This window comes from Salvelinus fontinalis, chromosome 15 (genome assembly GCF_029448725.1).
Source record: "Salvelinus fontinalis isolate EN_2023a chromosome 15, ASM2944872v1, whole genome shotgun sequence".
Classification (NCBI taxonomy): Eukaryota; Metazoa; Chordata; class Actinopteri; order Salmoniformes; family Salmonidae; genus Salvelinus; species Salvelinus fontinalis.
The window spans coordinates 2,627,511-2,642,216 of record NC_074679.1 but is presented as its reverse complement, the minus strand read 5'-3'; the positions used below and the strand labels follow the sequence as shown (position 1 = coordinate 2,642,216).

General features: G+C 45.2%; 1 protein-coding gene across 2 annotated transcripts in view; it reads right to left on the bottom strand.

Annotated features, from left to right (window-relative positions):
* Positions 1-880: 880 nt before the first annotated feature.
* Positions 881-14,706, bottom strand: part of psen1 (presenilin 1) — a 38,297-nt gene continuing 24,471 nt past the window's right edge. For both annotated transcript variants that reach the window (XM_055862438.1, XM_055862437.1), the window contains exons 8-11: positions 8,830-8,934; positions 8,346-8,522; positions 3,870-3,988; positions 881-1,334 (exon numbers count right to left, since the gene is read on the bottom strand). In XM_055862438.1, coding sequence (XP_055718413.1) covers positions 1,179-1,334; positions 3,870-3,988; positions 8,346-8,522; positions 8,830-8,934 — 557 coding nt within the window. In that variant the 3' untranslated portion in view covers positions 881-1,178. The remainder of the gene's footprint in view (positions 1,335-3,869; positions 3,989-8,345; positions 8,523-8,829; positions 8,935-14,706) is intronic.

Below are 14,706 nucleotides of genomic sequence, written 5' to 3'. Positions count from 1 at the left end.
CCGCCATCGTCATGACAAACACGGGAATCAGGCTAGAATCAACGACACGTCTAGATCTCGACATTGCTCTGACCAAACCGTGGTGTTTTTATTTATGATGCCGTGTGTTGGGGGACACAACTCAAAGCTGTTATATTATAAACGCTACAGGAGTTGTTTCAAACCATAAGCATTGTGGGCCAGCGACACGGTGTAAAACTCACAGGCCTTTGTTTTCACGGTCTGAAAATCTGACTGAGTGGGGGAAAAACAAAAACAAAAAAAAACATGGAAATGAATCCTGGAATGCAGGATGAATAGCACCCTTTTCCCCTAATATAGTGCACTACTTTTGACCAGAGCCCTATTGACTCTAGTGCACTATATCCAGGGACTAGGGAGGCGTTTGGAACACAGCCCTGGAGCGGTGATGAATGGACACAGAAAAAGCTCTTGACGAGTTCAATTCAAGAAGCACAATCAAAGTAGAATTATTCAACAAGAAACAAAAAACCATTTGACCAAGTATCATCCGTTACATCATCAGGTCACGTGACAGTCCGTTAGTGAGAGTGTGAAAGTCCTTAAACCACCAGGTGGGTTTATTAAAAACCCCTCTGAAGCACTTTTTTCTAAGGAGACCAACCAACCAGGCTTCTTCTTCTTCTTCTTCTCCTTTCTGGGGTTTGTGTGTGACCCCCCCCCCCCCCCCCCCCCCACACCAAAAAAAACCAACAACAGAATCATCAACTCATTCTAGCTCTGTTGGTAGTAGTACCCACCGCGGTACACCTTCAACTCACCGTAACTTTTAGACTGCGGATCAATCACCTTTTTTTTTTTTTTTGAAAACGAGGAAAGTATGAACAAATCAAAAGACATCATGGTTAGGAACCCCCCCCCCCCCCCGCCTCACCGCCCCGCCCAGAAACAAAAAGGCAGATCAAAAACTACCATCAACTTCATTCAGGGGACCGGACCGGAGACGCCTCTGGTCCCCTTGTTAGAGGTTGAACTGTGGCACAACAAAACAGGACGAAAACGGAGGAGGAGGGAACCTACCTGATTTGGTCGGGGGGGAAAAAATAAACATGTTTTCATTGCAAAAACGTTTCGCTATGTTGTGCACTAATGAATACACCCCTGGTGTTGATGATGGCAGCTCCCGTGGGGGTGGCGAGAGCAAGGGGAACATCCTGCTAAATGTAGAACTGGTGCAGAGCCAGCTGGTCCATAAAGGGTCTGACCAGGTTGTCTGTAGCAAAGTAGAACACCAAGCCAAAGAAGATGGAGATGGGGAGGGCCGGGAGGGCCTTCTTGAAGATGGCCAGGAGAAGAAGAGTTAAACACAGGCCCTGTGGAGAGAGGAAGGGATAGAGGAAGGATAGAGGGAGGGAGGGAGGAGAGAGGAGGGATAGAGGAGGGAGGGAGGAGAGAGGAGGGATAGAGGAGGGAGGGAGGAGAGAGGAGGGATAGAGGAAGGAGGGAGAGAGGGAAGGAGAGGGGGAGGGAGGGATAGAGGAGGGAGGGAGGAGAGAGGAGGGATAGAGGAAGGATAGAGGGAGGGAGGAGAGAGGAGGGATAGAGGAAGGAGGGAGAGAGGGAAGGAGAGGGGGAGGGAGGGATAGAGGAGGTAGGGAGGAGAGATAGAGGAAGAAAGGAGAGAGGGAGGGAGAGGGGGAGGGAGGGATAGAGGAGGGAGGGAGGAGAGAGGAGGGATAGAGGAAGGAGGGAGAGAGGGAAAGAGAGGGGGAGGGAGGGATAGAGGAGGGAGGGAGGAGAGAGGAGGGATAGAGGAGGGAGGGAGGAGAGAGGAGGGATAGAGGAAGGAGGGAGAGAGGGAAGGAGAGGGGGAGGGAGGGAGGGAGGGAAGGAGAGGGGGAGGAAGGGATAGAGGAAGGAGGGAGAGAGAGGGGGATAGAGGAGGAAGGGAGGAGAGAGGAGGGATAGAGGAAGGAGGGAGAGAGGGAGGGAGAGGGGGAGGGAGGGATAGAGGAGGGAGGGAGGAGAGAGGAGGGATAGAGGAAGGAGGGAGAGAGGGAAGGAGAGGGGGAGGGAGGGATAGAGGAGGGAGGGAGGAGAGAGGAGGGATAGAGGAAGAAAGGAGAGAGGGAGGGAGAGGGGGAGGGAGGGATAGAGGAGGGAGGGAGGAGAGAGGATGGATAGAGGAAGGAGGGAGGAGAGAGGAGGGATAGAGGAAGGAGGGAGAGAGGGAGGGAGAGGGGGAGGAAGGGATAGAGGAGGGAGGGAGGAGAGAGGAGGGATAGAGGAAGGAGGGAGAGAGGGAAGGAGAGGGGGAGGAAGGGATAGAGGAAGGAGGGAGAGAGAGGGGGATAGAGGAGGGAGGGAGGAGAGAGGAGGGATAGAGGAAGAAAGGAGAGAGGGAGGGAGAGGGGGAGGGAGGGATAGAGAGAGGGGGGAGATGTAAATAAAACCCATATTTATGTTTATTATTTTCCTTTTTGTACATCGTTAAACATAATGACGTTTGAAATGTCTGGTGTGTAATATTTACTGTTCACTTTTTATTGTTCATTTCACTTTTGTATGTTATCTACTTCACTTGCTTTGGTAATGTTAACATATGTTTCCCATGCCAATAAAGACCTTGACTTGAATTGACAGAGAGAGACAGAGAGAGAGAGCAGCCAGACAGACAGAGAAAGAGAGAGAGAGCAGCCAGACAGACAGAGAAAGAGAGAGAGAGCAGCCAGACAGACAGAGAAAGAGAGAGAGAGCAGCCAGACAGAGAAAGAGAGAGAGAGCAGCCAGACAGAGAAAGAGAGAGAGCAGCCAGACAGAGAAAGAGAGAGAGCAGCCAGACAGAGAAAGAGAGAGCAGCCAGAGAAAGAGAGAGAGAGCAGCCAGACAGAGAGAGAGCAGCCAGACAGAGAGAGAGAGCAGCCACAGAGAGAGAGAGCAGCCAGACAGAGAGAGAGAGCAGCCAGACAGAGAGAGAGCAGCCAGACAGAGAGAGAGAGCAGCCAGACAGAGAGAGAGAGCAGCCAGACAGAGAGAGAGAGCAGCCAGACAGAGAGAGAGAGCAGCCAGACAGAGAGAGAGAGCAGCCAGACAGAGAAAGAGAGCAGCCAGACAGAGAAAGAGAGCAGCCAGACAGAGAGAGAGAGCAGCCAGACAGAGAGCGAGAGCAGCCAGACAGCGAGGGAGAGAGAGAGCAGCGAGACAGAAAAAGAGAAAAAGAGAGAGCAACCAGACAGAGAAAGAGAGAGAGCAGCCAGACAGAGAGCAGCCAGACAGAGAAGCCAGACAGAGAGAGAAGCCAGACAGAGAGAGCAGCCAGACAGAGAGAGCAGCCAGACAGAGAGAGCAGCCACAGAGCAGCCAGACAGAGAGAGAGCAGCCAGACAGAGAGAGCAGCCAGACAGAGAGAGCAGCCAGACAGAGAGAGCAGCCAGACAGAGAGAGCAGCCAGACAGAGAGCAGCCAGACAGAGAGAGAGCAGCCAGACAGAGAGAGAAAGCAGCCAGACAGAGAGAGAAAGCAGCCAGACAGAGAGAGCAGCCAGACAGAGGAGCCAGACAGAGAGAGACAGCAGCCAGACAGAGACAGAGCAGAGCAGCCAGGCAGAGAGATCAGCCAGACAGAGCAGCTAGACAGAGAGAGACAGCAGCCAGACAGAGACAGAGAGAGAGCAGCCAGACAGAGAGAGAGCAGCCAGACAGAGAGAGAGCAGCCAGACAGAGAGAGAGCAGCCAGACAGAGAGAGAGCAGCCAGACAGAGACAGAGAGAGAGCAGCCAGACAGAGAGAGAGCAGCCAGACAGAGAAACAGCAGCCAGACAGAGACAGAGAGAGCAGCCAGACAGAAGCAGAGAGATGAAGTGTAACAGACCATAATGAAGGGAATATAATGAGTAGTTGTGTACTCACGATGAGTATGGCTACGAAGCTGGCCAGAGTAGTGTTCCAGTCTCCACTAGCTGCAGCGGAGGCCTTCCCCACCAGCATGCTGTAGAAGATGAAGTCTCCTAGACCCAGCTTCACCCCCCCTGGGAAACACACACAGAACACTGTTAGAACACGTTCACCGGACCCGGTAACCCGGTAACCCTAACCCGGTAACCCTAACCCCACACCCCGTTATCCTATAACCCGTTAACCCTAATTCAAAACCCTACCCCGGTAACCCGGTAACCCTAACCCGGTAACCCGGTAACCCTAACCCCACACCCCGTTATCCTATAACCCGTTAACCCTAATTCAAATCCTATAACCCGTTAACCCTAATTCAAATCCTATAACCCGTTAACCCTAATTCAAAACCCTACCCCGGTAACCCGGTAACCCGGTAACCAAATAGACCTCATATGCCAGTCTGTCTCTGTCTGGCTGCTGAAAGACAGCCATGTTATACCACACTGATCCTACCCTGTAACCCAAACTCTATCCTCAACAACATACTCTGTAGAAGATGAAGACTCCTAGACCCCGCTTCACACGCCCTGGGAAACACAGGAAAAAACCCATCCTGAAACCTGGATGACAGATGTTTGTTCCATGTTTGTCTGGCAGAACCTCTGTGTAAACATGTCTGTTTCACCCGGGGACCACAGGACTGGGACCACAGGACGGGGACGGGGACCACAGGACGGGGACCACAGGACGGGGACCACAGGACGGGGACCACAGGACGGGGACCACAGGACGGGGAACACAGGACGGGGAACACAGGACGGGGAACACAGGACGGGGACCACAGGACGGGGACCACAGGACGGGGACCACAGGACGGGGAACACAGGACGGGGACCACAGGACGGGGACCACAGGACGGGGACCACAGGACGGAGAACACAGGACGGGGACCACAGGACGGGGACCACAGGACGGGGACCACAGGACGCCACAATATCCTGACCCTCTCAACGCAGCTCAGACACGCAGAACCGTCAGAAAGTAGTCACACTCCTTGAACTTATCCACATTTTGTTGTTGTTCCCGTGTGAATTAAAAATTGGATTCAATTGAGATTGTTTTGTCACCGATCTACACACAATTACCTCATAATGGCAAAGTGGAATTGTGTTTTTAGAAATTTGTACAAATTAATTAAAAATAAAAAGCTGAAATGTCTTGAATCAATCATTTTTCAACCCCTGTGTTATGGCCTAAATAAATTCAGGAGAAACATTTTGCAAGTCACATAATAAGTTACATGGACTCACTCTGTGCGCAATAATAGTGTTTAACATGATTTTTAAATGACTACCTCATCTCTGTACCCCACACATACAATTATCTGTAAGGTCCCTCAGTCAAGCAGTGAATTTCAAACACAGATTCAACCACAAAGACCAGGGAGGTTTTCCAATGCCTCGCAAAGAAGGGCACCGATTGGTAGACGGGTAAAAAATGTAAAAAGCAGACATTGAATATCTCTTTGAGCATGGTGAAGTTATTAATTACACTTTGGATGGTGTATCAATACACCCAGTCACTACAAAGACACAGGTGTCCTTCCTAACTCAGTTGCCGGAGAGGAAGGAAACCGCTCAGGGATTTCACCATGAGGCCAATGGTGACTTTAAAACAGTTACAGGGTTTAATGGCTGTGATAGGAGACAACTGAGGATGGATCAACAACATTGTAGTTACTCCACAATACTAACCTCAATGACAGAGTGAAAAGAAGGAAACTTACAGAATAAAAATATTCCAAAACATGTATCCTTTTTGCAACAAGGCACCAAAGTAACACTGCAAATAATGTGGCAAAGCAATTAACTTTTAGTCCTGAATACAAAGTGTTATGTTTGGGGCAAAACCAAATGCAACACGTTACTGAGTACCACTCTCCATATTTTCAAGCATAGTGGTGGCTGCATCATGTTGTAATCATCAACGACTCAGGAGTTTATCAGGAGAAAAACCTGGTTCAATCTGCTTTCCACCTTTCAGCAGGATAATAACCTAAAACACAAGGCCAAATATACACTGGAGTTGCTGACCAAGACGACATTGAATGTTCCTGAGTGGCCTAGTTACAGTTTTGACTTAATTTGACTTGAAAATCTATGGCAAGACCTGAAAATGGTTGTCTAGCAATGATCAACAATGGTTGTCTAGCAACAATCAACAATGGTTGTCAAGCAACGATCAACAATGGTTGTCAAGCAACGTTCAACAATGGTTGTCAAGCAACGTTCAACAACTATTTTTGAAGAATTCTTTAAAGAATAAATGGGCAAAGTTGCTGTTCGTGGACTACAGGAAATGGAGGTACGACGCCCCCCCGATCCACATCGACGGGGATGTAGTGGAGCGGGTCTAGAGCTTCAAGTTCCTCGGTGTCCACATCACTAATGAATTAACATGGTCTACACACACACCAACACAGTTGTGAAGAAGGCACGACAGCGCCTCTTCCCTCTCAGGAGGCTGAAAAGATTTGTCACGGGCCCTCAGATCCTCAAAACGTTCTACAGCTGCACCATTGAGAGCATCTTGACTGGCTGCATCACCGACTGGTATGGCGGCAACTTCTTGGCATCCAACTGCGAGGCGCTCCAGGGGGTAGTGCGTATTGCCCAGTACATCACTGGGGTTGAGCTCCCTGCCATCCAGGACCTCTATACCTGGTGGTGTCAGAGGAAGGCCCTAAAAAGACTACAGACACCAAAGTCATAGTTTCGATGCACCAAGTCTGGAACCAGCAGGACCCTGACAACTTCCACCACCAAGCCATAAGACTGATAAAGAGTTAACCAATAGCTACCTGGACTATCTGCATTTACTCTTTTGACTCGTCACATACGCTGCTGCTACTGCTTACCATCTATCCTGTTGCCTAGTTACTATATATATCTACCTCGTACCCCTTCTCATCGACTCAATACTGGTACCCCCTGTATCTAGCCAAGTTATGACCTCGTACCCCTGCACATCGACTCAGTACTGGTACCCCCTGTATATAGCCAAGTTATGACCTCGTACCCCTGCACATCGACTCAGTACTGGTACCCCCTGTATATAGCCAAGTTATTACCTCATACCCCTGCACATCGACTCAGTACTGGTACCCCCTGTATATAGCCAAGTTATTACCTCATACCCCTGTACATCGACTCAGTACTGGTACCCCCTGTATATAGCCAAGTTATTACCTCATACCCCTGCACATCGACTCAGTACTGGTACCCCCTGTATCTAGCCAAGTTATCATTACTCATTGGTGTATTCATTCCTCATGTTATAGAAAATAAAATAAAAATCTCTGCCATTTTGGGAAGGGCGTAAGTAATCATTTTGTTGTTATGCCGGGGTGTACACTACACAGAAATAAAAATCCTAACTCCGCTGAGCCTCACATTTAAAACGACAGGCGTTTGACTCTATACGATATGGCACACGCTACTACAATATTCAGATATGGTGTAATTAGCTAGGACAGACCGTAACTCAAAGCTATCTCCTAAAATGTTCCCTCACGCTTGCCATACAGTTGACGTTTTTTTTCACCAACATGTTGGTTGAGTTATTAAAGGGCTGGTGAACATCAGAGCTGTAAAGATTTGACACTTTGGATTTGATCAAAAGGCAAGTAGAAACAGATACTAGTAGTAGTCATGGCTCCTGCTGGAGAGTTCTGGAAAGTTCTGGGTGATGTGACACAACGTTATCATGGCACTGGTCTTCTTCTCATTGGCCAGCTCTCATTGGCCAGCTCTCATTGGCCAGCTCTCATTGGCCAGCTCTCATTGGCCAGCTCTCATTGGCTATTGCTGATCACCGTTCTCAAAACTTGTCCTTGCACATCTCACACTACAACAGCGTCCGCAGATTTAGTACCAATAAAAATGTGAAAAAAATAAATATCAGGACATCGGACTGCTCAAAGATGGGATCGGGTTGTCCTCAGATTACGTTTCTGGCCCGCTCACATTAAACGAGCGTTGGTAACGGCCGTGCGCCTTGATTAAGAAACGGCACGGGGATCGTTTTACGAAACGTGACACGGGGATCGTTTTACGAAACGTGACACGGGGATCGTTTTACGAAACGTGACACGGGGATCGTTTTACGAAACGTGACACGGGGATTGTTTTACGAAACGTGACACGGGGATTGTTTTACGAAAAGTGACACGGGGATTGTTTTACGAAACGTGACACGGGGATTGTTTTACGAAACGTGACACGGGAATTGTTTTACGAAACGTGACACGGGAATTGTTTTACGAAACGTGACATGGGAATTGTTTTACGAAACGTGACATGGGAATTGTTTTACGAAACGTGACATGGGAATTGTTTTACAAAACGTGACATGGGAATTGTTTTACAAAACGTGACATGGGAATTGTTTTACGAAACACAATTGTAATTATTGTTACTGTTCTGTACTCACTCTCCTCATCATCGTCGTCCATTACGGGTCTGGCAGAGGGGAGTTGTTGGATCTCCCGTCGGGTCTCGTCCGTAGACTGAAGGGGTCCCAGCTGATGCTCCTGATGCCCCATCCAGTTAGGGGTGAACCCTCCGTCATCCTCCGGGGGGCTGAGAGGGGCCGGGCCCAGAGCCAGGGCTGGAGGGGAAGGGGGGATGGAGAAGTCAAATATTATACACGAGGGGGGCGATGAGCCCAGGGCTAGATAGGGCTGCTGCAGGGGGAGGGAGAGAAGAATTCAGATATTTTTTTTTAAAAGCTGGAGATGCCATAAAAATAGGCATGTTTTAGGGTTCAATTGTGGCCAGAGATGGAGGGGCTGCTGATGGGAGGGTAGAAAATAGTTATGATATTACAAAAACACTTGGGGTGCAAGTAAGGCCAGGGCCAGAGGGCTAAAGGAGAAGGTAGAGAGGAATTTAAACACCAGACACTACAGACTCACATTGACTCTCAACTTGAGTGATGGGGGCCTCTGTTGAGTTCTTCCTGGTCATTGGTCTGTGTCCGAGGCCAGTGTCTGCCATGTTGACAAGCCACACCATGGTCGCTGGGGACGGAGGGACAGAACGGTACAGTAGACATTACTCGGCAGCTATGGGCATTCATTTTTAAAGACAAACAACAACAGATATCCACAATATCTTTAACTGTATACCAGGTTCACTGCCTGTCTGAAAGCAAGTGCTAGCTAGTGAAAACATATAGCATAGATAATACTAACAGGCAACACATGAGTTTCCATCAATGACGTGTCATAATATCATATCCATCAACGTGTCATAATACCATATCCATCGACGTGTCATAATATCATATCCATCAACGTGTCATAATACCATATCCATCAACGTGTCATAATACCATATCCATCAACGTGTCATAATACCGTATCCATCGACGTGTCATAATACCATATCCATCGACGTGTCATAATATCATATCCATCAACGTGTCATAATACCATGCCATAATATCATATCCATCAACGTGTCATAATACCATATCCATCGACGTGTCATAATACCATGCCATAATATCATATCCATCAACGTGTCATAATATCATATCCATCAACGTGTCATAATACCATATCCATCAACGTGTCATAATACCATATCCATCGACGTGTCATAATACCATATCCATCGACGTGTCATAATACCATGCCATAATATCATATCCATCAACGTGTCATAATACCATATCCATCGACGTGTCATAATACCATGCCATAATACCATATCCATCGACGTGCCATAATATCATATCCATCGACGTGTCATAATATCATATCCATCAACGTGTCATAATACCATATCATAATACCATATCCATCAACGTGTCATAATACCATATCATAATACCATATCCATCAACGTGTCATAATACCATATCATAATATCATATCCATCAACGTGTCATAATACCATATCATAATATCATATCCATCAACGTGTCATAATACCATATCCATCGACGTGTCATAATATCATATCTATCGACGTGTCATAATACCATATCATAATACCATATCCATCAACGTGTCATAATACCATATCATAATACCATAACCATCAACGTGTCATAATATCATATCCATCGACGTGTCATAATACCATATCATAATACCATATCCATCGACGTGCCATAATACCATATCCATCAACGTGTCATAATACCATATCCATCGACGTGTCATAATATCATATCCATCGACGTGTCATAATACCATATCATAATACCATATCCATCAACGTGTCATAATATCATATCCATCGACGTGTCATAATACCATATCATAATACCATATCCATCGACGTGTCATAATACCATATCCATCAACGTGTCATAATACCATATCCATCGACGTGTCATAATATCATATCCATCGACGTGTCATAATACCATATCATAATACCATATCCATCAACGTGTCATAATACCATATCCATCAACGTGTCATAATACCATATCCATCAACGTGTCATAATACCATATCATAATATCATATCCATCAACGTGTCATAATACCATATCATAATACCATATCCATCAACGTGTCATAATACCATATCCATCGACGTGTCATAATACCATATCCATCGACGTGTCATAATACCATATCATAATATCATATCCATCAACGTGCATAATACCATATCCATCAACGTGTCATAATACCATATCCATCAACGTGTCATAATATCATATCCATCAACGTGTCATAATACCATATCCATCAACGTGTCATAATATCATATCCATCAACGTGTCATAATACCATATCCATCAACGTGTCATAATATCATATCCATCGACGTGTCATAATATCATATCCATCAACGTGTCATAATACCATATCCATCAACGTGTCATAATATCATATCCATCAACATGTCATAATACCATATCCATCAACATGTCATAATACCATATCCATCGACATGTCATAATACCATATCCATCAACATGTCATAATACCATATCCATCAACATGTCATAATACCATATCCATCGACATGTCATAATACCATATCATAATATCATATCCATCAACGTGTCATAATATCATATCCATCGACGTGTCATATCATATCCATCAACATGTCATAATACCATATCCATCGACATGTCATAATACCATATCATAATATCATATCCATCAACATGTCATAATACCATATCCATCGACATGTCATAATACCATATCCATCAACATGTCATAATACCATATCCATCGACATGTCATAATACCATATCCATCGACGTGTCATAATACCATATCCATCAACGTGTCATAATACCATATCCATCGACGTGTCATAATATCATATCCATCAACGTGTCATAATACCATATCATAATATCATATCCATCAACGTGTCATAATATCATATCCATCGACGTGTCATAATACCATATCCATCGACGTGTCATAATACCATATCCATCGACGTGTCATACCATATCCATCGACGTGTCATAATATCATATCCATCAACGTGTCATAATATCATATCCATCGACGTGTCATAATATCATATCCATCAACGTGTCATAATATCATATCCATCGACGTGTCATACCATATCCATCGACGTGTCATAATATCATATCCATCAACGTGTCATAATATCATATCCATCGACGTGTCATAATATCATATCCATCGACGTGTCATAATACCATATCCATCGACGTGTCATACCATATCCATCAACGTGTCATAATACCATATCCATCAACGTGTCATAATACCATATCCATCAACGTGTCATAATACCATATCATAATATCATATCCATCAACATGTCATACCATATCATAATATCATATCCATCGACGTGCCATAATACCATATCCATCAACGTGTCATAATACCATATCCATCGACGTGTCATAATACCATATCATAATACCATATCCATCAACGTGTCATAATACCATATCCATCGACGTGTCATAATACCATATCATAATACCATATCCATCAACGTGTCATAATACCATATCATAATATCATATCCATCGACGTGCCATAATACCATATCCATCAACGTGTCATAATACCATATCCATCGACGTGCCATAATACCATATCCATCAACGTGTCATAATACCATATCCATCGACGTGTCATACCATATCATAATACCATATCCATCAACGTGCCATAATACCATATCCATCGACGTGTCATAATACCATATCCATCAACATGTCATACCATATCAATCGACGTGTCTTAATATCATATCCATCAACGTGTCTTAATATCATATCCATCAACGTGTCATAATACCATGCCATAATATCATATCCATCAACGTGTCATAATATCATTTCCATCAACGTGTCATACCATATCAATCGACGTGTCTTAATACCATATCTTTCAACGTGTCATACCATATCAATCGACGTGTCTTAATATCATATCCATCAACGTGTCTTAATATCATATCCATCAACGTGTCATAATACCATATCCATCGACGTGTCATACCATATCCATCAACATGTCATAATACCATATCCATCGACGTGTCATAATACCATATCCATCAACGTGTCATAATACCATATCCATCAACGTGTCATAATACCATATCCATCAACGTGTCATAATACCATATCCATCGACATGTCATAATACCATATCCATCAACGTGTCATAATACCATATCCATCGACGTGTCATACCATATCCATCAACATGTCATAATACCATATCCATCGACGTGTCATAATACCGTATCCATCGACGTGTCATAATACCATATCATAATATCATATCCATCAACATGTCATAATACCATATCATAATACCATATCCATCGACGTGTCATACCATATCCATCGACGTGTCATAATACCATATCAATCGACGTGTCTTAATATCATATCCATCAACGTGTCATAATACCATATCCATCGACGTGTCATAATATCATATCCCTCGACGTGTCATAATACCATATCATAATATCATATCCATCAACGTGTCATAATATCATATCCATCAACATGTCATAATACCATATCCATCGACATGTCATAATACCATATCCATCAACATGTCATAATACCATATCCATCGACATGTCATAATACCATATCCATCAACGTGTCATAAGGCTCCATATATTAATATGGGATGTTTTCAGCCCTTTCCTGGGGAGTTGATCAGAGACATAATATGGAGAAGAGCAAACAAAGCAAGAGAACAAATATATACATTCAGCAGTCCATTGATCAGCTGGTGTGTGTGTGTGTGTGTGTGTGTGTGTGTGTGTGTGTGTGTGTGTGTGTGTGTGTGTGTGTGTGTGTGTGTGTGTGTGTGTGTGTGTGTGTGTGTGTGTGTGTGTGTGTGTGTGTGTGTGTGTGTTGTGTGTGTGTGTGTGTACTGTGTGTGTGTGTTGTGTGTGTGTGTGTGTGTGTGTGTGTGTGTGTGTGTGTGTGTGTGTGTGTGTGTGTGTGTGTGTGTGTGTGTGTACTGTGTGTGTGTGTGTGTACTGTGTGTGTGTGTGTGTGTGTGTGTGTGTGTGTGTGTGTGTGTGTGTGTGTGTGTGTGTGTGTGTGTGTGTGTGTGTGTGTGTGTGTACTGTGGGGTTTGAAGCTACGAACCCACAGGCTTGTCTCTCTCATCCCATCCAGGCTTCTGGGAGGGAGGGTGGTCAATGAGCCTGTCATAGCGGATGAAAGCAATGTCCCCATGTTCTCTGGCAGCTTTCATGCCTGGGATAAGTTATTTCCTCTTCTGGCACACAGCTTTAGGATAGTCCTCGTTGGGGGAAGATATACGTTCCTCTGAAGTTCTTGGCTTTTTCCAGAACAGCTACCTTGTCCTTGAACCTCAGGAACTTGACCACTATCGACCTGGGCCTGTCACCTGGGCCTGTCAGCTGGGCCCGTGGGGGGTTTTCCAGTCCTGTGGGCGTGCTCATAGGTCCATCTTCAATTTCTCAGAGTTCAATTCCCTCACTTTTTCCTCAGACTCCTTCCAGGTCTCATGTGGAGATTCTGCAGTTCCGTCCACAATCGTGTTGTTCCGCCTTGATGGATAAATCTCATTGTGATCATGGATTCACACACAGAACTGATGTCCTCTCTCAATGACTTACAGATTGCTGTCATCTTGCCGTTCTCCTGTTTCAACTCATCGAGCTGACCCTGGGAGAACTGCAAACTGTTCTTCAGGTCCTGGACCGCTCTGGTCAGGTCGTCCATTCATTAATTAGTTGAATCCACCATTTCTTTGGACAAAACTCTATTTTCTTATTGTTGAAACAACTGCTTGGAGAAATACTTTTTTTGTTTAAAAAAAAATATATATAGTTCTCCTGTGATAGAGAGACACCCTTGTCCTCGGTACTCCCACCGGCTTTAGTCTTTGTCATGGTAGCTAGCAGCGTAGGTTATGCTGTTACTCCTCGCAGTTCCAGACAGGGCAGGTCATAGGGAAGATTGTTGTTTTTCCAATCAGCAGGGATCTGGACAGCCACAAACCCGGGACAATCCACGGTCCCAGCCACTACGTCCCAGGCTGCGTTCAAGGCTACGCCAAAAAGCTCTTCAGACCCGGCCTTGGGTCGGCAGGATCACTGGACAGAGAGTAACAGTCCCCGGCAACTGATGCCAACGGCGTCACGTGATCCAACCTAAAATATTAGCTAGCTACTAAGAAACAATCCAACACACTTTTAAAACAAAAAAAAACCTTTCCAAAACAACAAACCATGAAAAACAGCCCCAGACCAGTATTCCTCCTCCACCAAACTTTACAGTTGGCACAATGCAGTTGTGCCGGTAGCGTTCC